We start from the raw sequence: 23,824 nt of genomic DNA, 5'->3' as shown, positions 1-23,824 counted from the left end.
CAATAAGATGCAACCAAAAGAAAGCCAATGTGAATGAGTGTGAAAGAGCAATTTAAGGGTAGATGTGCCTGTGCCAGTGCCAGCGGCTATACAAGATTTGCATGCTAATCATTCTAATAATAATGTAATGCCCAGAGCACTTTGAGCAAATTGCGAACCATTGGTCATAGAAGGAAGCTTATCTCGCCGAGAACATGACACAAATATAGGTTAACATTTGAATGATTCCTGGTAATTCACGGACCTGTCAGCAGCCGGGCTCACCTCAATTAGAAATGCTCCACAACGGTCTGCTCTCGACTTCACTTCACTGCAAAGACTATTTTAGACGGCTAAAACTCCGTAAATGTGCCCCACGCGTCTATTTTGAGCTGTAAATGTGAGCATATCGGGAAACTTTTCACCATAAAACCGCCCTGCTAGCCAAAAAAAACCCCTCAAATTACCCCCCAAACTGTTAAATGTTGTTCTTATCAAAACAGCCAATAAGCGCTTTTGTCTCGTCCGCGTGCTCCGCTGCTGAGCCTTTGTAAGAGCAGTTCTGATTGGTTCGTATGCTCACAATCAGCCAATCGGTGCTGCTTTAATGAAAAACGTCACTGTGTTTACCCGGAAATGACAGCCCCGCTCAAACCGGCTGCCAAAGCTGCTGTCCGAATCTGTAATTTACCAATTTCTAACCGTTTTTAGTCCAGCTAAATGATATATTACCGTATAACGTGACCGTAAACTACTCAGTGGGAATGTACAGCGGACTCTTGCCTAAAGGTTTAACCGAAGACGACCTCAGTCCAGATGACGAGGAGGATGAGGAGAAGAGGGAGGGAGAGAGGAGTGAGGGCTCTGCTGAAAAGTTGAGCTCTGCAGGAGAAAACACAATTTCAGTGGAGGAGACACAGTCAACTCATACTGCCAGTGATGTAGAGAGTGGTTCGCCGACGTGCAGCATGCCTGGTATATCCCAGGAGATGTGGCAAGTATGTTGATTTGTTGTCCAGTGAGCTAAGTTTGTTGAAATACATGTTAGCTGATGTGTACCTGTGGTGGTGTTGTCTGTGGGGGTTAATTCTTGAACACAACACAATAACAATTACAATACATTTACAAGTTCTGAATCCTGAGCTCTCCTTGAGCTAACAAATGCCTTGTCAGACTGTGTATATCATGGCATGTGCACAGCAGAACTGGATTGAGGGTTGTGGTGCTCTCAGTTTGTGAATTCATTTTGTGTGTGTTTAAGAAATTCCAGGATCTACGGAAGAAGAATGAGGACATGAAGGCAGTGAAGGTCCCCAGAAAAAGAAAAAGAAGACGACACAAGAAAGGTCTCAGTGATAATACAATGAGTTCGCGTCATACTGTTTGTTGATGTTGAGCCATAATGGCTGCTTCTGTTAGTATGAATTTGCCTGTTCCACCTGACAAAAGTATTCAAATCATTCTCTATGACAAGAAAAAAATGAAGAAAAAATAATAGTTGTATGCAATAATAATAACTCTCTCACCTGTTATATAATTGCAACCCATTTCTTAAAGGTCCAGTGTGTAGAACTTAGTGGCATCTAGTGATGAGGTTGCAAAAGTGGAACTTCTCCCGCAGTCCAAGCCTGAAGGAGAGCCACAGTGGCCAACTTGAAAACATGATTGGTGCTAAAGTCAGTATTTGATTTGTCCCTTCTGGGCTGCTGTAGAGACAACATGGGGGAATCTCTGGAAGAAGACCTGCTTCATATGTAGATATAAATGGTTCATTCTCAGGTAAAGAAAACACAGTGATTTGTATTTTCAGGTAATTAAACACTAATGAAAATGTATTCATGAATATTATATTTATTTTTTGCCTATAGATGCCCTTAAATCCTACACATTGGCCCTTTAATGTATATAACAGAGTACCTTACTGGTCCACCTGTTATACTTTAAGTAGTAGTTTTAGCTGATGCTAATTCATATCAAAGTGTCCTACAAACCTTTAACTGTGTCTCTTGTGTCAATCAACAGGAACAGAGGCTGAGGAACCTACAGAGACAAGGTATCACATTATAATGTCCAACAAGAGACATAATTCATACAACAACAGACTGAGGTACTTCTTTTCATGCAACTGTCGCAAATATGTAGCTGACAGTGTGGACTGCCACAATAAAAGCTTGTGAATGCAATCAAATCTGAGATATTTTGAATGGACCATGTAATGATAACTTTGATTTCTGAATGATTCTTTAACAAAATAAAAGCAGACATGATAGCTGTAATAGACTATCAAACACATTGTCAGGAATACCATCAGTACATGTGACTTGTAGTAAACATACAAGAAACAGAGATCATTTTTATTAAATAGGGATGCATGATATTGGCATGTCGTCGGTATTGGCAGATATTGGCTTTAAAATGAAATATTGGGATTGGCCAACATGCTGATTTCTGCTGATATCACAAACTGACTTTTCTTTTTTTATTGACAAAGTGAACATTTACAAAACATCATCCCTAAGTTAAAGTATTTTTCTTTTTTCATTTCATTTTTCACAATGAATGAACATTTAATTCACTGAAAAGCATTAGTTTCCATCTGCTGCTGGATCATCCTGATAAGAGTAGACATAAAATGATATTAATTTCGCTACACAAGAGACTTGATGATCACTAAAATAAGGTGGGGAAAAAAGTGGATATATCAATGTTAGTTATCGGCCAAATGAGTTGTTATGCGCAGCCATATCGGACGTCAGCAAAAAAATCAAATGTTATGCAGCCCTAATAGTAAAGCAGTTATTTGCTAAATCATCTATATGTCAGATCTCAGCGTCATCCAGTGTAGCATCACAGCTGTATTGTGTTGAGGGAGGTCTAATGTACCAAGGATATGTCTTTTTCCAACACCCATGATGTTACCATGCTGTGTATCACACACTCATCTGGACATATAGATTTGATTTTAGCATAGCAAATGAAATAGAGTCCAATTGTAGGATGGACGGTTCTAGTTTGCCTTATCATCGTGCTGGTCTACATGTAATAAACATTTTCTCTGTCAGCAGTGAGCGTCAGGAGGAGCGGGAGAAGCACTGGGATGAGCTTAAGCAGCATTTCGGTGTAAATGATCGATTTCATCCCCCTGCATGTTCCAAACCCCCTCCGAAGGTAACCACGACTCCTGCTTTCCAACTTATCTGCTGAGGTTTAATACTGTGTCAGTCGTAGCTGTTAGTAACACCCTTCCCATCCTTTGTGTTTCGGTGCCACTGTATCCTCTCATTGTTTTTACGTGATATGACATATGGATTAGAAGAATCCTTATGCTAACTCAACCTGACACTGAGATGAATATTAAGGATTATGTTTGGCTACATTTAGTGATAAGATTAGGATGAATCTCCTTTCTTGTATGCTTGAGATTAAAGTGAAGTGTAGGTTTTTCCTCTGCACAAAACCTAATGAAAATCAAAATTTCTCTCGACAACAGAAGGGAGGTTTGGAATACCTTATATGGCGCCTGAGACTGAAGCTTGAACATTTAAATTAATGGTTAGATAATAAATGGCCATGTGGCATTTCATCATTGAAGAAATAATAACTTTCTTTCATTCGGATACATTTCTGCACTTAAAGATGAATGAATTTTATGCAAAGGCTTTGCAAATTGCCAATGAAGCAAAATATTTGCAAGCTTGATGAACATTATAGCTGACCCAGTGAATGGGAGCTGTTCTCATTTCAATTTGAAATCCTTTTAATGATTATTTTGGAGTATTTTGTGCTTAATTTAACTCAGAGCAGCATAAAATTGAGTTTTTGCTGATTTTAGCCTCATTTTGAATAGGGCAACTATGAAAGGATAAAAGAAATGATTAACAAGCTGAATGAAACAGAACTTGTCACATCAACATAATGAGGGGCTCCTTCATCCCTCAAATGCGGGTCCTTGTAATTAATATATCATATTTTATTTAATTCTGCCAAGTCTTTCTCACAGTGATTGGAGGAAAAAGCTGTCATAGCAGTCAGATGTTGTTAACAGCATTTCTTCAGTGACCTTAAAAACATGTTTCATGGCAAAAAGGATGATGGTCTGTCAGTTGGAGTTTTGTTTGTGAGCGCAATAATTGAGATCACGAGTCAGGTTGTATCAGTGTCAGCTTCAGTTTATAAGCAGAATATTGCATTTTATAAAGCAAAATCAAGACCAAGCAAGTGTAGTTACAGAGAAAATTGTTATACTAATTTTGCGTTTTGAAGCCTGATGGTATCGTCCTTGTACTTTTATAGTTGAGTCAAGGTCCTCAAACAATACATCAGAGGAGACACATTAATAATTACAGCCTCTTTCCAGTGCATTTTTTCAGCATGATGAAATTTTGGGGGCTGAAGAAATCTGGTGCTCCGCTTTCTCAGATAGGCTCATCACAGCAGAACTGCCTTGCCATCAGTAACCGGGGGCCTCTCCGCACCCCCCATCCCCTTCTGCTTAGGCCTGTAATGGAAATGTGTAATTAAAGAGTCACATTTATGTTTGGTAATCTCCTGTAGCATTTCTAAGATTTCCCCACTAATATCCAATCAAAAAGGTTTTCATTTGTGAAGGGAAATCTACATATTTGTAGTAATGGCAATCATATTAAAAATAAGGCCCTGGGGACTTTTGAAGTTACTCTTTGATTTTTTTTCTCTCTACCCCTATTTCGGAAAAAAAAAATCTGAATTTTTTTTTTTCCCTCTTCTGCAGTCCGGCCTAGAAAAGAGCATAGAGAGGGCCATAGCTGAAGGGGACATTGCAAAGGCGGAGGAGATGAGCGACAGACTCGCCACTCGAGAGGTACGTTGTGCTGATAAGAGATCTTTGGGGTGCTCCCGCTGTGACAAATCAGGCTAATGGATCCGTGGCCATTTCTGCTGCAAAGACATAGAGGAACAAAAACACACGCAGACACCCACCATTCAGTCCTGCAGCCCTTTTCCATTGAGTTAATGGAAAGCCCTCCCCTTAGTTTTGAAGTGCTGCAGTGTCTAAAGGACTTTTGGCTCTGCTTTTTAATGAAGGGTACATTGCTTTCAAGCCAACTGTTAAATCATTCTCCAGGTAAGAGTTTCATACCTTTGAAGTGTACATATCCCTAAATGCAGTGCCTGAAGTTTTGTAACTAACTGCCTTGGCAGGCATCAAGGATCAAGTGGTTTGAAACTAATTTAGCATAAAATGTAGCCCACACACACATATAATTGTGGTTAAAAAGACATACAGCTGCGGTGTTACTTCTCCACTGGGGGAATTGTCGTACTTTGAGCATCAAAGTTAAACTTCTTTGTTTCATGATGCATGTTGCTTACAGCATCCCATCAGCTTTTTCATTTTGTAATAATGGCAACACAAACGTGTAACACTCCGATTTCATTGTCGGTCCTGGATTGCAATAGAGTTGCAAAGTAGGCGGGGCTGCTGGTTCAGGAAATATTTCTCAACATGGAAACTCAGGAATCTCCCGAAATGATTCTGTTCTAAAAATCACATCTAAAAGTGATACAATTTAAAGGAATATTTCAACATTTTTGGAAATATTCTATTGGCACAGAGATGAGAAAATCAACACTACCATCATGTCTGTATGCTGCATATTAAATCACAGCCAGCAGCCAGTTAGCTTAGCTTAACATAAAGACGTCTGGGGTTGAAAAATGAAGCAAAACACCACAGTATTCAAAACTGCAGTTCCTCTAATGATCGCTTGCCCAACTTTACAGCAAAAATAAACATGGTTACAGCCTGGTACAAAAAGTGTTTTTTTCTCTATAGCCCATTGTACTATTTATGACGGCTGTATTTAACTCATCCGTTTACATTTTATTAACACTTAAAGTTACACATATGTATGGAAGTGGCTGCTGTGAGTGACACTCTGTCTGCAAGGCACCATCACGGTCTATGAGTCAGATCTACCCCTGTTTTATTCACATCTCACCCAAATATGATCCCTTCTGGCTCCAAAAAACAAGATGGCGACAGCTGAAATGCGAAACTCGACGTCTCGGAGCAGTAGTGCAGAAACCAATGGGTGACGTGATGGTAACAACATCCATGATTTCTACAGTCTGTGGCTCTGTAGAAAGATGGAAGAATTACAATTTGCCATTTTTCAGGGGGTAATGAGACTATTTCTTGGTGAGGACCTGTAACTGTCTGAAGTTTTTTTTTTTTGGTTGCTTGGCAACCACCCCCCAGCGCTGTGATTAGATGTTCCTCGCCTATTTTCACTTTAGGAATCTTTGTCAGTCTCTCACCTCATGTTTTTTTTTTTATGTACCTACGTAAGCGTTTAAATTCAACTTTTTATTAAAGAACCAGATATATCTGACGCAGCTTTTGTATTTTGTACCAATAAATAAACTGGGAGGGTACATCACTGCAACAGTGAATCAAGAACATGTATCACAACACTACAGGATTTTCAGACTAGATGTGTCACCCAAAAAGACGATATGTAGCGAGAAATGACACCACAGATTGTAACAAAAGAGCAGATTGTGAGATTTGTTCCTGCTATTTAAAAGAATGTTTTATATTATTGGTAAATCTTTCCTTGGAAAACCCTTTTGAATGAATGTCGGCTCTAACAACAAGGGTCTATGTTTAAAAATGAAAGAAAAAAAAACAGTTGTAGTTTACGTTGAATTGGCATTACATGTGTGTCTTTGGTATCTCCAGTGTGTAATTGACATTAGAGTTCAGCATCACAATCCTTATTTTCCCACCTTAACTGCTAGCAGAGTGGTCAAATATGGGGAAGTTAAATGAAAGCTCTTGTGAGTGGCACCTGCGCTGTACTTTCAGAAAGCCTCTTAGAGCGCTGGTGGATTGGTTTTAGCCTGAGCCGAGGTTCTCGCCTCCCTGGCACCTGCCTCGCATCTTGCCAGAGCTGTGATGGGACGTGACAGCAGTCTGGCAGCCACAACTCATTGTTTAGCAGCGATAACTTCATTTCACAAGTATAGTCAATTGACCATTTTGAAATCCCCAAAACCTCGGTGACGTAAAGTTCTTTATCGTTCATTTTTTAACAAAAAGAGTGGCATAGCGGAATAGATGGGGAGCCTGAAGAGATGTTGAAGCTAAAAAGGCAAAAAGTTTCTGAATCAGTTAGAAAGGATTACATTATATCTTAAACGATGCAGCCTGTAATGCAGATAGCATTAAGACCAATGTTTGTTTACAGCACTCCTGTTCACTTTTGACAGGAGCACTGTGACAAACATTTAGAGGATCAATAATCCCCGCTGTGGCCAGAATCAATTTCAAGGTTATAATTGAGTGGCTCATTTGGTACAGAATGGCTTAGATGTTTAATTTGTTTACGGTCATAACACCAAGACGTGATTGTGGCAGGCTTTTCACTGGAAGAATAGGAACAGGTTTTCTTCGCAAAAAATGCAAAAGCATCCCGACAGCTGTGAAGAACTAAAGAGGCCTGTTTGTCCCTCTAGGCATTGTTTTGTTAAGAAAACGCTGGTACATGATGGATGACAATGTTTCAGTGTATTTTCATCCTCAATCTAACGGTTTCCCACTTATCTCCTCAAAGCAAAGGGAAATGGAAGGAAGATAGAGAGCATGCTGTCAGAATCCCCCCTTTTGTTAGACAAAAATGTTTGTTTCTGCTGTTTTGGGCTCCCTCAAATCAATTAATGATTTCCATTTGCTCTACTTTCTTCTTTTTAATCTGAACATTAAAACAATTTGGTAAAAACCCGTTTTGAAGGCTCCTTACAAATTCTGAGATATGTGTTCTTTCATCTGTCAAACTTCTGAGACGCGCTGCTCGGATATTGCAGGTTGAGGTTTTTTATTCTCATTACAGTTTTTAAACATTTCCCAAGGCTTTAAGCCTTTGTTTTAGATGAATTCATGAAGACATGCTCTGCTTTTAAGTGAAAGTATTAACGCCCCCGAAGATGGCGCAAAGAAATCACATCCCCTTTTAGGTAACAAAATATTATTTATGTCTACATTGCTTAGACAAAGCTCCCTAATGTATTCCTTTAAACTGTGCAGATAGGGTTTCTTTTCTCATAACGATGTCTGTTGATCCTTCTCACCACGTTTAGATTTCTTTTCACAAGCGTTAGAAGACACAAACTAATGAAAAAAGCTTCTCGCCTCTAAAGCAGACCTTAGTTCAGTAGATTAAAAGGTGCAAGTCCTCCAATTAAGAAGACTGGGTCTCCATCCTTTGATTACTGCACATTATTTTACACCGCTGCAAGTTGCATATGGGCTAATTAATTCAGTAATTAGCATAACGTGGAGTGACTGACACATATAGTATAAACGGCTCACAGGCTGACAGGAGGCTTGATAGCATCCAGCAGCTCCCATTTGACAGATTGATTTTGCGGCTATTCCTGGTAAATTAGCCAGTGCAAACAGCCGTTAACTCATCAGTACTACAAGACACAGTGGGGCTTCCTATAAAGTGTTGCATGATCTACAGGAAAATTTGTAATCTATTGTAATTGTAATCTATTTGTATACATACTGTAAGAACCAAGTTAACCCTGTCCCCTGGAAATAAGATTTGTACAGTATATTAGGCTATTAAATCATATTCCTTATTACATTGCGGTGACAACATTAATGCTGCCTGGATTGTGCTCAGAGTCGTTTCTTTGAGTTTTTGAAATACTACATTTATGTGCCGCATTGGAGTCACATGGAGGTGGTCGGGGTATATGGTGGACAGACAAAATGCAGGATTGTAACATTGGAATCTGGGCTTTCTGTACAAATTCCTGTCTTTGATTAAGATTCAGGAAAGAAACAAATGCTGTATTCATTACAAGTGACTACAAAAAAAAGATGTAACCTTTAATGTCACTCCATTCTAGCATTCTGAGCAATACTATTGTTTTTTTTTTTTAAGAAAGGATATCGTCTAACCCAAATTTAGTGAAAAAAACTCAATGTGGACAGACACATTGTGAACTAACAACATAGTGAAAACATTAACAATACATTGCAGATTTAAAATAATTTATACTCGGTATATTAGGAAGATTAAGAGGCCTAAGATTAATCCTTGTGGAACTCCACATGACCAGTCCTAGATCATATAAGTGGCTATTCATAATTACATACTAAATAAATAACTTAGGTATGAATAAAACTAACAAATTACTATGAATTACACAGAATAGTCTCAAATTTAGTGCATCAAATTAATGATTTACTGCATGAAAAGTTCTTTGAAGGCTGGTCAGACCCATATAAATTTCTGAGCTCAGATGGTATTACTAGTAAACTAGTAACTAGTAAAACACAAAATAATCCCATGCAAAGACAATTTGGATCAATGTCCTCATACAGCACTGCACCCTAAATCAAGATGATTGCTACTGTACAATACTTTCTGTGTCTCACTAAGTACCCTTCTCATTGTATTGTTTCATTATTGTCCTTACAACAAATAATTGCTCCCTCACTTTTTCTCTTTATAAGACAGAGCCACAGAGGTCTTTTGAAATATTCAGGAGCTGTACTTTATATATAGTAAGTGGGTATATTTCACCACAAAAGACTTTCACGCCATGTTAGAGCTTACAGTTCCCTCATAGCACTCATCACAGCTATTAGAGTGGCATTACCACTTCAAAACAGAAACTCTCTTACTCTGTAACAATAGGGGGTGTCAAGTCCATTTCATTACTTCCAGGAGCTAAAGAATGTGAAAAATAAAAAGTAGTTGCATGGCTGCTGGCCTCTCATGAACCAACAGAAATGAAGTGGGCCTGCACACTCACAAAAACATATGCAATATGTTCTTAAAGGCAGTTTTATTTTCAGTCTATACAATGTAAAATTGCTAGAGACTGTATCAGAATATTTCAGACTTTTCTTGTGTTTTAATGTTCAGACAGACCTTTTTTCAGATTGTTATTATAAGGGATGATCAAATTGTATTCATAGATCCTTGATTTACTGGCTACATTACCATCCAGCAACCCAGTCACTGGCTGTAATCTAAATCAGGTCTCATTCAGGTTAACCAGCCTTTTAATGTCCGGCCAAGTAGGTTTCATAGGTATTATGAATGAAATTGATTACTTCTTTTTCTACTATAGTAGTGATGCTTCCACTATTGAGGTAAAAAAAAAAAAAAAAAAAAAACCCCACTGAAGGACGATAGAGTTAAAAAAAAGTTCTTTCAGACCAAACAGTTTTGGGGACCCCCTGAGAGGAACTGCCCACTGGGGAGCTCCGCCTAGAAGGGGCTTCAGGGGCTTTTGTCATTGCATTTGCACCACCAATAGGAACACTTCAGTGACATTCTGTTAGCTGGCCAGCAGTTGGCATAGTAACGTCACTTGAATTTGCCGAGTCATGTGCTTCCACTGTTGGATGTATGCTCAGTAAAGCCTTCAGTATCGGCCCATTTTTCCATGTTTTCTTCAATTTTTTTTCCATTACAGGCTCTTGTTTGTGTTTTGTGTTAGCTGTTGTTCAAACTGCTAACAGGTTTTTTCAAAAAGGAGGTTGCTAGTCCTTCATCAGTTGTGTTCAACCAAATAAATTTACACATACATCTGAACCAATACCCATACACTTATACGTCACACCTGGTTCCTTGAGAGATCCTGCTCTGAAAAATTAGCTAGAAAAGAACCTTAAAACAGCGATCTAAGAAGTATGATTGTTACGACTTCTTACATAGCGCACACAACAAAAAGGGAGTTTCTTAGAGCTATGAAAAAGATCATCCAGTCTAAAAACACCTAAAGACTGTGGCCAGTCCTCTAGTTGTGTCAAAAGTGTGCCACTTTGCTGCATAATGTTCTGACTGTGTTTAGATGCAGTTTGAATTTGTCATTGTAAAATGTTTTTCATGCATTCTGTATACAGGTCATTGGCACCTTTCTGGGAGAAACCTGTCTAAGATGTCTGGCATGCTATTATAATGCTTCAGCACAGCTGCATCTTAAGTCAAATAACTTTATGGTGAGAAGTCTTGACAGTTTCAATAATCATTTCTAAGAAACCCAATGTCAAAAGAGGAATTGAGTGTAAAAGGAAAGAACGCTTTATAATGCTTTTTTGTCTCTATTTGATTTTGACCAGAGTGCAAAATAGCATCATCTATCAGCCAAATGTTGGTAAAATATGCAAGTGGCTGGTGGATTTGCTTCATTTAAAAAGGTGGCTAGTGGCTGGTAAAGATTTACTAGATACAGATAAACTTCAATTTATAGCCTGGGCTGTTATTTGCTTAAATCATTGAACTCAACAGGCTCATATATTAGATAGGCGTCTATATGGGATGGGATTTTAATGTCTTTGGCACAAAACTGCTCAACAAAGATGGAAATACAATCAAATGATTTATTTAACCTTTAGAGACCTGGGAACATTGGCAACAAAAGAAGAAATGTAAAAAAGGAAATCTTTGAAAAGCACAAGAAAATTACCTGAAAATGTTCCCAAAAAATAATTTAAAAAAAGAAAGTAAAACAAAGAAATACTAATTCTAACAATTCTGTGCAATAATTTTAAATATATAATTATGAATATAATTGATTGGACATTTTTCCCTGGCTTTTTTTTAAAAAAAGTCCTCTACATCTGCTAGTCTCTCTTGTTTACTATGCCGATAATACCATCTTTTTGGTGCTCATGGTTTAAGTAAAATAAACTGAATGATTTAATTGGTGAGTTATATCAACCTAATGTGTGCCATGTGTGTAGCATGTCCATATTGACAAAGGTTTAAGCATATATGCATACTGTAGGCGTGATCTAAGCAGTAACTAACATTATCTTCAACAAGTAGCACAACAACCCTGCTCTATACATCCAAAAAACCTCTATAAAAATGAACTGCCTGGCTATCAGACTGGGCCTCTAAGTTTTATGGTAAATGGTTGATTACAGTATAAAATCATACCCCGTTCATGTTAAGTTGTGCAGAAGTATTACTGGTCTTCCGGTGCCTGATTTGTACTGTATGCTAACTAAATGCTTAACACCCTTTGGCTCAACAACCCCAATCTACCCTTATTTTTGACCGACCTCTCTTTTTTTGAGCGTGATTAACCCGATCAATTCAAATTGTTTAAAAAGTGCTCCCTCCTAATAGTTGGATCACTTAATATACAATAATTAACTATTTGAATATGTATTAACTCGGAGCCATTTATGGTTTCTGTAGCGTTTGAACTTGCGGATGGTTATAATATCCCTCATTATGTCCCAGCTCGTATTTCAATAGAAGCAGCAGCTGAAAGGAAAAGCCCCACTGTCCTTGAAATCTACCCTTTGGAAAGCCTCGCTTAAATGCTGTGAAACAAAGGTGTCGCGGTATTTTGTCGGAGGAGACATGGTGGCTTAGTTGGAACAAAGAGCTGAACTAAGAGTGTTTCATGATATTTATGTTATTTAGCACCTTTTTTTCTCCCTCTTCTCACTACCTTCTTCCTGCCATGCCCCGTGTTTGTAATCAAAAAATTAATGAGCAGCGCTTTTGTGGAAAGTGGGCTTTATCAGATTCTGACTTTCCCCGCCCCACATCAGAGTAGAAGGCTGACTTCGTCTACCCTGCGAGCCCCCCCGGGCCACCTCGCTGAGAGTTTAGGGAAACTCTCCTCTTTGTTCATTTTTCCTTCAGCATAAGCAATTTATCACTGAATGAACTTTTATTGTATCTCTGGATGACTCACATTAAATTTTCGCCCATTAATTTTGAAATGGATTTTGAAATGGGTACTAAGCTTTTATCAAATGCCTGGGAATCTCATTTGGATTATTGTATTTCATTAATTACTTGATAGACAAAGCATACTTTTCAATGTAGATTTGTGTGCTGTTTAATTAATTAGCATGTTTTCTCTTTTAATTAAAGCCATTTTTTTTAAATTAAAGCCCACAGCAAAACACATATATAATTTGTTTGTAATTAGGCCTTAATTGGTGGTAGTGGAAGCTTAGCACCCTCGGTTTCTTTTTTCATGATTGCCATTTTATTGCCAGTCACTCATTAATTAAACTGTTTTTTCTAATTAGCTTATAAAACTGTTGATGGCATATTATTGTAAGTGTGAGTTCAAAGCTTGCTAATAAGCCTACCCTACTCAGAAGAGGCGAGATAATGGAATGTGCACAAAGCAGGCGAACTTTTCGAGATTTTTTTTTTGGTCTACTCCCCAAAGATGACGTGTCATGTGTATCTAGCATCAGATTACTAACAGAGAAAAATGTAACCATGGCTGTTTTGCTGTGCCTTCCCTAGAGTGGCTTTCTTTTTACTCGTCATGTAATTCTGTTAGTCAAAGTGAAGGCAAGATTATACAAAACACTCAACACAAAAAACATGGGCCGCCCCATGAAACAGTGTGGGGACAGAGCAACATGGAGGTGCACGCTGTGAAATTTGGATGTAGAATTGTGATGAGAATATTTCCTTATTTTGATTGTTAATACTTTCACATTATACACAGTAACGGTCACTTTGCTGTCGCTGACTTTAGTTTTGAAGGAGCCATTGTAGAGGTAATCCAAGTTTCCATTAGACTCTTGAGCAAAGCCGCAACAGTCATGTTAATTTTCAATGAATCAATTGACCAGTTTTGGGATGTAACTAGTTACATTAACTTAAGTACTGTACTGCACACTAAGGGCACATTAACTTATATCCGCCATACTTAGAAGCATGCAAAATTTCTCTGAAATTTTCCAGTTACCTAATTTCATGCCACTTTATACTCTGACGAGACCCTAATTCGGAGAGAAAAATGAGAAGACCGAAATGAACCTTTTGCTCCACTTCATTTATTTACAGATCAAGTTACTAGTTACTTTTCATGTCAGGATTTCACATTCACATGATTCATTATTGTGTATCAAACTGCCCAACAGTATAGTAAATTTAAGCTGAAACAATTTGTCAATTAATTGATCAGAAATTAAAACTAATTAATAGCTATTTTGATTGAATCCTTATTTCAATTTTTCCATCAAAATTCAATCTTGAATAATTGATTAATGAGTTTGGACCACTGGTTGGACAAAACAAGCAAAAAAGACTTCGCTTTTTTTGGAGAAAAGAAAATATATTTTTGACCACATACCTCAATATCAATATTGCAGTGACTTTGTAAGGCTGACTATTGGTACCTTCATAAAATATTTATACAATGAGATTTTTGATACTAATTATCATTAATGTGCATATAATGACTAAGTGGATGAAGGCAATAATAGTAATAATACTTAACTGTAATGCAGCGTTTAAAACCAGGGACAATATCCAAAATCTAATAATATTCTAATCTCAATCTCTAGTCTCATATCACAATATTAATATATTGTCCAGCCCTTGTAATGGGCATTTCCCACAATTTATTGACATTTACAGACCAACGATTAACAAAGTAAACAATGTTTAGACTAATCAGTAATTAAACTAATCATTAGTTACAACCACGGATAAAACCGTTAAAAATTAGCTCAACCAGCTACAATAGTAAAATGTTACATATTCATGCATAGGGAAGAATAATCTAATGATACAATATATAAGACACTCAGGGACCATTTTTGCATTGAATACTTTTGATTGTTTCACAATATTTTGCTGATAATTATTTATTTTCAGCCCAGTAACATTCTCAATGCATAACTTTTACTTGTAATAGAGAATTTTTACCAGTTTTGCGGTTTTCCTTCTTTTACTTAAGTAAATAATCTTAATAACAGTAAATATTTTGATAACTAATAAACAGATTTAGGATTTTTCAACCCTTGAGTCACATCTATTGTCTTATACAAACCCTGAAACTCTTTGCATTCTTTGTGTTTACTCCAGTCTATTGCTTCCCTTGTCTCAAAATGAACTCACTGAATGAAACTTGTCCTTCCTTCCTTTTTAACGCGATATGGGTGGTATCGATTGACCCCTTGATCTCCTGACCTTCCTAGTGTCGCTGCAACACCGAGGCTTTGCAGCCAGAAACACATTTTTCTTCCCCCTCCGCCTCAGTTCTAAGAAATTATGCTGAAATAACACACGAGCTGCCTAATCTGATATTCATTCCTTTCTTATATAGCCCTGCTTTCCAAAGTTGACTAAGGCCACATTATTTAGGCATTAAGGTACTGTGATAAGGGAATTAGGCTGGTCATTAATCGTTTACACGTCAAATGCAGCAGAGCAGCTCGGGGAGGTGATTTAGCGAGGCAAAGCCATATAGCCCTTGTTAATCCACCTCTCACACGTTTTAATTGGAAGAGGCTTCCTGGATAGGAAATTTATGAATGGGTTTAAGGCCATTTCTTCCTTAAAGCCATCATTTATTTCTTATTGTTAATAGGAGCTTTAACACTTTATCCACATGGAGATGTATTTTTTTCCTCATCTTTCATTCAGCTATTGTCTTTCAGCACTTGCTGTTTAATTGCCACAGTGTTCCTGTGAACCCTGCGCTGCTCATAAAGACTTCCTAATGCTTCTTTTATTTATCAAATACCTCAGAAATGATGCAACAGAACAGACTCACAAACAAAAACAGTGTGAAACTGTCATTAGCCTAGACTTGGTTTATCTTGTGTATGGCTTATACAGCAGCAAGCAGATTTTTCTTTTTTTTCTTTTCTTTTTTTTTTTTTTTTTGGTATTTAGGCCCCATGTTTGGGTCTCCACTTGAATCTCCATGACGACCCAAACATGAATGAACAGAAAACGGTACTATTGACTTAACCCTCCTAGTGGCCTTAAGCTGCTGCTGCTGCTGCTGCTGCTGCTGCAGTGCCAGCATTGTGCACCACGATTTTTTTTTTTTTACCCTCAAATCTTCCAAAGGTCAGAGTATTAATCCTCTGAATAAACCTTGTTTTTAACAGCGCTGCACCCAGGCCACACAAGAGAGAGACACAAGGCACAGAGACACGGCTGTGATGGACACTTAATTGTATATTAATATGTGGTGGAGTGGGAAGAATTGCCTTTTAGGAGCCACATAAACAAAGAATGCAGGAGGTTTCCTGTCTCAGCTTTGTACTTTCATTCTTATTTCTCACCAGCCTCTGATGTGAAAGGATTTGGCACTAAGATGCACGCAAGGGGAGGGGGAAAAAAATCCTGAAAAGTGGATCAAAAAAGTAAATGAAAAATAATGTCATATTACTGAAAATATGAGAGGCTAATTTGTGCCGACTTTTTGCTAATTTTGTTCTCGCCACAGAAAGAGGAGCCGTCACCTGCTCGGCGCCACAGCGCTGACAGTGCCAGTGATCCATGAAATAAGCTGCCGCTGGCTTTGTTCAGATAAGAATGAACAAATCTGCACAATGTACTGCTCTCGGAATCTCATTTTCATACTTGCATGCAGGCTAAAAGAAATAAGCTGTTTGCAGGCTTGATTAATCAGACATTTGAGGGGTTTTTTTTTTGTCTCTTTGATCTGTTCTGTCTCCTAGGTAACTTGGTTGACATTAATGTTGAGCCCCAGTAAAGACAATCAGGGACTGGAGACTAAACTGATAAAAAAAAAAAAAAGAAAACGAATTAAAGACCTTTAATGCTTTAAATATAGTAAACGCAATGTAGTGAATTTAAAAGAGAGGGAAATGAGGGGAAGTGGGTTTTAATTTTGCTTTTGGAATGTTTGGAAAGGCGTGTTTTCGAGACCTTTTGCATTTCAAATACAACCCCACAGGAGAGCAGGTTAATGTGGGTAATCCTAGTGTAGAAAAAAGGAAAAATCTCTGTCTGTAAATCTCCAAATGAAACCATTTAGCATCATGCAGTTTCATTTGATTTGCTCCCAGAATGAGCCAAAGTGTTTTTTTTTCTTTTTCTGCAAACACAGAGAGCAGGAGCTGCTCTCAGATTTGTCAACAATTTAATAAACGTCTGCTTTATAATCTCTGCGTGCATCGGAGGCACTCAAAAGCATTTAGCTGCACCTACACCACTCCATCAAGGAGGGAAAACCCTGGTGTGGCTTTATCTGCTTGCAAATCTCCTGCTCGTGTAAGAGCAATCACCCGTAATAACTCCTTAAGAGGAGAAAACATGATTTGAGGAATTTAAAACCTATAAAATGGCAAAGAACTGGAGAACTGTCATAGTATGTACGCTTCAGGTTATGCAGACGCTTTCACAAATCTTCCAGTGACTGTATAGATGAATGCCTTGAGGGCCCAGCCGGAGCCCAGTACTTGCAGCCAGCCGGAGCCCTTATCTTAAATCCAAGCAAAGTACCATTAATCTTTTTGAAAGACCTTTATGGCTTTTAATGTATCCCAAATTAGAACATTTTACACCCTTGGTTCCTGAAATATGGTGATAAAAAGCCTTTAGAGTTTAATTTTTCCTGCCTGCTCGCTCTGACCTGCTTAATCCCAGCATGCATTAGGAGATATTTTAGTTTCAGTCTTTCTAATAAAGTTTATCCCACTTAATTATAATTGAAACATTTTTTTCCAGCAGGTCTTTTTTTTTTTCCTAGTGGCGCAGTGGTGGCACATTTCTTCATTACCTTAAGACTTTCTTTCCCCCCTGATTGTACTCTGAATATTAGACAGAATTACCCAAAGGTTTGGTGAAATTGTTCCAAGTTGTTTATCGAAGTTTGCCTTTGCTTGAATAATAAACCTATCTCAGGAGTGACAGAGGAGGCAGGATTTTTCTCTTTGTTTCCCGTGCTTCTGTGTGACTGGGGTTATTGGGATTATTCTGCTTCACAATACATACGTCTTCCCTGGGATTTGAATGTTTGCCTCTTGCAGTCACGGTCATTCTCTTCACTTCTGATTTCAGGGACTGCCTGCAGTACTCCAAACAGAAAAGTGTCTTTTACACTGATGATGAGTGGAAAAATGCCGTTGCGACGTTTTTTTTTTTCGATGCAGAGGGGGAAAAACATGGCAAAATGCTGAACGTTGTTTCTCATTGTTTATTTATTCCGTTATTTCATTTGCACATTAAACAAGAAAAAAAGAAGTAATCAACAAGAAACAATGTGCGGGAGAGACTTTAAGCCAGAAGCTTGAAAATATGACACCTCAAACAAAAGGCAAAATAGATTAGAATAATTTTATTAAAACACTGCTCCTGTAATTTATGGCGCTATGAGGCACTTCATCCCTCGCTCAAAACACACACACACATATACACTCACACACACATACACATTTTTCAGCACTGTTATTTACACTGTATCTCTTTACCTTATTTCTGAGTAGCTACTGCCTTAGATGTTTTTCCACTATGTTGGGTATTACAGGTTCTAAACAGCTTGTAGGGCTGAATTTTAAAAGAAAATACAAGAAGAATTCAGAAATCTCAATCTAACCACTGATTGTTTTTATTAATGATTAATCTGCCAGTTATTTTCTTCAATATATGATTGGGTCTTAACAATAATGAAAATGCCACTTTAGATTTTCCCCAGAGCCCAACATGATGTCTTCAAATTGCTTCTTTTGACTCACCTGCAGTTCAGAACCCCCAAATATTCAGTTTACCATCAAAGAAGAGTACAAAAACCAGCAAATATTCATATTTGAGAATTTGTAATCAGTAAATGTTTGGCATTTTTTTCTGACTTAATTACTTCAACGGCTGGAGAATTATCAATATTTTCTGTGGACGGATTTAGCAAATATTTGTTTCAGTTTTAATGTCCTTTCCCTTTTTTCTTTTTTTTACAGGTGTTTTTATTTTAATTTGTGTTTTTACAGATTTACACAGTGCGAATACACAATACATACCTATTTTCACCTAACAATTAAATACACAGACAAGACAAGACAAAACGAACAAGACAGAGGCAAAGAGATTAGGCTGTTAGGACAAACTGCACATTGTGATTTCTTGTTGCTGATGTGAGACATATATAAGGTGGGCATTTAGGGAAACAAAGAGGGATCAGCGTTGAAGGTATTGCATAATAGTGGACCAGGTGTTATCGTAGGATGTGATGTTATTTTCCAAAGATGCTGTTAATTTTTCCAGATTCGAGTGGTCTGTGAGTAAACTGAGCCAGTAGACTATGGATAACTTAGATCTGTCTTTTCAATTTAATATTATGACCTTTTTATTAATATGAGTGATGTGAGGTGTGGGAGTGTGTGATGAAGACATGTCACCAAGTAATGCCATAATGTCCTTTTCCAAAAAGCATATTGACATGTGAAAAATCCAAAACAACACATAACCCACCATGTTTTTTAATAAAAGGGATTGCTTGTCTTATTATTGCAATTGGACACTTAATAGTTAAAAAAACTGAACTTAGGTTACTTTGCATCTTGTTTTTTTAGATATAGTGAAAACAGAGCCAATCATATGTATTTAATACATATAATGTATTATGGGGGGGGGGGGCACGGGATATGTCACCCGCAGTATTCATAACATGTACATTTGTCAACCCCCTATTGAAAAAAGGAAATACATGACGACTTTTATTTTGATGAAATTAAAGCATAAAAATTCACTTGAGTGCAGAAAAATAGTTGTTCAACGGTCAAAATGGGAAAACTTCTAAGCCTTCTGTTTCATATTTGTCTCAGTGATGAAAAAAAGCTACACCCTTGCATCATGATATGTTCATTACATACGTAAAATGTCCTGATTTTTACTCCTCAGACACTTGCTCTATGTTTCAGCTTTATTTCCACATGCCGCCACGTCATTTTGTAACATGGTGTTAAACTCAGTGATTTTGCTGTTTATGGTCTACGCATGTTTCCCTGCTGCAGAAAACCATTGTACGCAGGAGTTACTTTCCAAAATACTATTTATTATACCCTATCACCAGCTGTAATGTAAAATGTGTTCAATTGTAGGATAGCAGGACGGCATTCATGTGTTGTTGAGCTGAATAGCGACTGTGCTGTGGTGTGGAGGAGGCAGCACAGGGAGGCAGAGACACTGACGAGAAGCCACCCTGACACATCAGTCAGAAAGCTTTTTCTCGCCACAGACTGATTTCCATTCTCTAATGGGCCTCTCCTCTGTCTGCCTCTAAATAGCTGGCTGTGAAAATCGCTCAAGCCGCTGATTGCCGTGACTTTGTGCAACGCAAACAGGAAGAGGAAGCTTTGAGGGCAGCGCAGAAAAGGAAGAACCAAATAGCCTGGGGGTAGGACGTCTCTCTCTGTCCTCGTGTTTATGTTTGCCATCGTATCTGCCATGTGTGACACTCTGGGCTCAAGTACAGTTAAGATAGAGAAACCGGCATCAGCTGGACTTTGAATGATTGCTCACGCAGAGATTGAAGATGACAGCTGAAATGTATTCATAAAGGGTTCAGTAATTTTTTTTTTTCTCTCTGTGTTGCAGGTTTGAGGCTAAAAGACGATGGGAAACCAAAAGCAACATGGGCTTCATGTGACAAACATGGAGGAAGAGGAGAACGAGTGTTATTTTTTTTAAGCTAATTTGATAAAAAGAAGTGTTTTTTTTATGGCGGACTGATCCTGTTTCTTTTTATTCTCTTTGTATATTTTGAAGACTTCTCAACAGCAGAGTGCGAGGGGGGGAAGAGTCACACAGTTGGCTGAGGAAAAACCAATCCAGAGAGTACAAGAGAGAGAGAAAATTATGAAGCATTCAAATTAATTCCTAAGGCGCCCATTGGTGTCTGTATTGTGTTACTTTTCATTACATTTCCAGTGATTTGAGCGTTCTGCCCCCCCCCCCCCCCCCCCCCTTCAAATTAAATCTGGTGTACATTACTGGATGATGCATTTATTTATTGCTGTAAAGTGGGTTAATCATGAAGGCGCTCCTTTCTTCTTCCGAGGAAGAGAAAGGACAGATTAGGGCCCTAATGCAATGTACAGGATAATGTGCGATAGGATTTGGGAGAAGAAAATGAAATTTGGCTGCTGTAAACAGTTGTGAGCAGTTGTAAACTGGAAGTTGAGTGAACGTTTTGGGGTTGGGGAGACGGAGGAAGACGAAAAGGAGGGGGGTGAGACATGAAACAGAGGCTTTGCTGTTGGCCCTCACCCATGCTGGGAGACATGCTATTGTTTCTCAGCCCGAACAAGAGGCACGCGCTGTTTTCTCGAAGCCTACAGTTGCCGCTCATTGTGTGATGAGCTCTCTTCAGCATCTGTAAACTCGTCTAGAAGCGTCAATTCCTCTCGCTGTTACTTTGATCTTTTTTTTGATCTGCAGCGTTTGCCTCGGCAGCCACTCGCTCCTCTGAAACACTCATTCAGATTCCAGGAAGTGTTAATTGCAAACAGCATGCAAAAAAAGCACAAGGATGATAATTACTTTTATTCGTAATGCGCGCTTATATTTTATTTTTTTTCTTTTTCCAGCCATAGAAAATGATTGCTTTGCTTCAAGGTAATGAGAATTAAAATTAATCCCACCTAAGTTGTTTGCAATGCACATATTTGGGCACTTTGTCCCCCCGGTTAAGAGCACATAGCTCTGCTGCGTAGGCTGAAACAGGACAAGGAAAAATTAACTAAACATCAGAAATAAAAGTTTGTAGCAATTATGATACAAAACACCTGAGCTGAAGAAAACTAGATATGACCAAAGAGTAAAAACAAACACTGAAATGTGAAGAATCAAGCTTTTTGTATCACTTTACATCCAAGTGAGTCACACGACCATGTGTCTGAGAAGCTGTCAGTTGGTGAGAATTGGTGCTAATTAAACTATTAATTATCTCTGTAATGAGACGCGAGTTAAAACTGTGTTAAGCACATCAAAGTACAACATGGGATTTCTTCACTTTGATGACTGCTATGAAAAATATATCTTGACTGAGGAGTGAGGAAACATTAACATGACAAAAAGTAGCCAAATCTTAGAGCTTTGGAAGTTCTGGAGAACTCTTCAAGAACAACATAACGGCTTAATAGTTTATTTAAAGGTGTGATTGTTGCATATTTAATAATCATGGCAAACTTTTCAATGTTATATTCGGTAATATGTTTATAATCTAAGTGGAATGTGCAAGAACATTCAAAACAAAACGCATAAAGCATCTCTGAATATTTGTCTTCCATGTGTAAAAGCCATGTAGTCATTTTTCAAAGCTAGTAGTTGTCAGCGAACACGGCTGATCCAAGAGCAGCGCAGCGCCGTATCAATAGCATCTCACTTTATTAATCTCTTGGAACACAGGATAATGCCTTGAGCAGAGACGATTCTGCTTTTAAGCTGGAAAATCCACTTTCCCCTCTCGCCATGTTGAGGAGCTGTTTTCAATAGTCTGTTCCTGGAGGCCAATCTTAGCCCCTGACCTGGGCTGATTTGTTGTGAAACACGGAGACAAATTCCTTGGGCACATGTCGAACCTCTTCTAGGAAAAGTGTTTGTTGTGTGGAGCTTGGGGTGGAAAAAAAACAACAACAACAATCCCATTAAATGGTTGGAAAGCTGCTGTTGTATGAAAGGGAACATATGTTGCTGGTAACAAGACATCAGCACTATCACTCGCTGCTATCGCCGGCTAGGAGAGGATTAACTCGAAGGAGAGATCTCTGAGATGCAGCCGATAAAAGCGAGCAGTGTTCAAAACAGTTCACACCTAACACAGCCTGATATGGAGATGTTGTTTTGTTTGTGTATTCTTCAGGTTTTTTTAGGAGCATTTTAGCCGCGATGTCGTGTGTTATCGTGTAACCGCAACTTGTTACCCATGCTCTCATTGAATATTCCTGTGTCAATACATTTTTTAAGCAATATTGTTATTATTATTAGCGATTTTCAAGGGCACTGGAGTTTCACAGAGGAAATTTCACCTAGATTTATTGTAAAACTACTGTACAGTGGCTTCGAAGAACAAAACACTACATGAATCTTATGAACAAATTTTTTTAAAAAAATTACAATATATAGATATTATATATATAATAAATAGAAGGAGCAAGACATTTAAATTAAAAAAATAAATTAGATATATAATGTTTTACTTTAAGTTTTTTTTAATAAAACTCTTGGCTTTGATCTGGCTCCATAAAGGTCACCCTGTGGTGCCTCAACCTAACTGTGATTTTTCACATATATTTACTGTAAAACTACTGTACCCTTGCTTTTGGACATGTTGGAGGAAACAAAATTTTTAGAAAACTTCTACAGAATAAAACATTTTTTTAAAAAAAAGCATGATCAAATCCTCTAACACAGTTCCATTTATAATAGGTAAAACATTATCCTATTTCTGCTTTGTTAATTGTTTCATCAAATGTTAAGTTTTGCACCTCAGGGCCACCGTACAAAACCCCCAAAATGTTACTTTCCTATATGTGACATCATGTAAATTATAAGCACATTCCATTACACAAGGTATATTTGTTTCCTTCCTCTCAAAGTAACATATTGTGGGAGCGACAGACAGTGTGGATGTTGACATATTCCTCGGCTGATTTAATGACCTGTTTAATTCTGGCACGTCTGTAGCCCTCGCAGATGTTTTGCAGTTTTAATTAGTCTAATCATCGCTCTTGAAAAAGGCCACAGGGTTGTTTAATGGGTCATGTTTGTTAAGATGCACAGAATTATAACACAAAAGAGATGCCATTTATTCGTCGCTACAGTCTTCCAGTGATTATGGGTGTCACAATTGATAATTAGAGAAAGAAGTGATTCATCTGAAAGCCAAAATGAACCTCTGTGGTGTGAGGAAATTAGTTTGACAGTGTTTGGGTGAGCGGTGTTTACACTGCAGTGTGGCGGTGTGGGAACACTTTACCACTCCACTGTTAACTGAAGCAACGTGCACACACTTACTGCTGCTCCTGGACGGGAGAGTCAGGAGACTTTTGATGTGACATCTGGAGCAGCAACTGGATAGTTTCGGTAAT

General features: G+C 38.1%; 1 protein-coding gene across 2 annotated transcripts; it reads left to right on the top strand.

Moving 5' to 3' along the window:
• The first annotated feature begins 616 nt into the window (after positions 1–616).
• Positions 617–22,881, top strand: fam204a (family with sequence similarity 204 member A). 2 transcript variants are annotated; one of them, XM_042502283.1, is made up of 7 exons: positions 617–977; positions 1,241–1,325; positions 2,002–2,032; positions 3,045–3,147; positions 4,730–4,819; positions 20,021–20,130; positions 20,331–22,881. In XM_042502283.1, the coding sequence occupies exons 1-7, from the start codon at positions 744–746 to the stop codon at positions 20,380–20,382; spliced, it is 705 nt and encodes a 234-aa protein (XP_042358217.1). In that variant the 5' UTR covers positions 617–743; the 3' UTR covers positions 20,383–22,881. The 2 variants fall into 2 exon arrangements, with proteins under 2 accessions (XP_042358217.1, XP_042358216.1); XM_042502282.1 differs by having other exon boundaries at positions 3,042–3,147.
• Positions 22,882–23,824: the final 943 nt, after the last annotated feature.

The sequence above is a fragment of the Plectropomus leopardus genome, chromosome 15 (assembly GCF_008729295.1).
Source record: "Plectropomus leopardus isolate mb chromosome 15, YSFRI_Pleo_2.0, whole genome shotgun sequence".
NCBI classification, from domain to species: Eukaryota; Metazoa; Chordata; class Actinopteri; order Perciformes; family Serranidae; genus Plectropomus; species Plectropomus leopardus.
Note: the sequence above shows the minus strand (reverse complement) of the source record. Positions and strands in the feature narration are given on the sequence as shown.

Coding starts and splice junctions, on each gene's coding strand:
- fam204a (XM_042502282.1), top strand. CDS start 744: ATGTACAGCGGACTCTTGCCTAAAGGTTTAACCGAAGACGACCTCAGT. Junction 3,148..4,729: donor GTTCCAAACCCCCTCCGAAG/GTAACCACGACT, acceptor CCTCTTCTGCAG/TCCGGCCTAGAAAAGAGCAT. Junction 4,820..20,020: donor ACAGACTCGCCACTCGAGAG/GTACGTTGTGCT, acceptor GCCTCTAAATAG/CTGGCTGTGAAAATCGCTCA.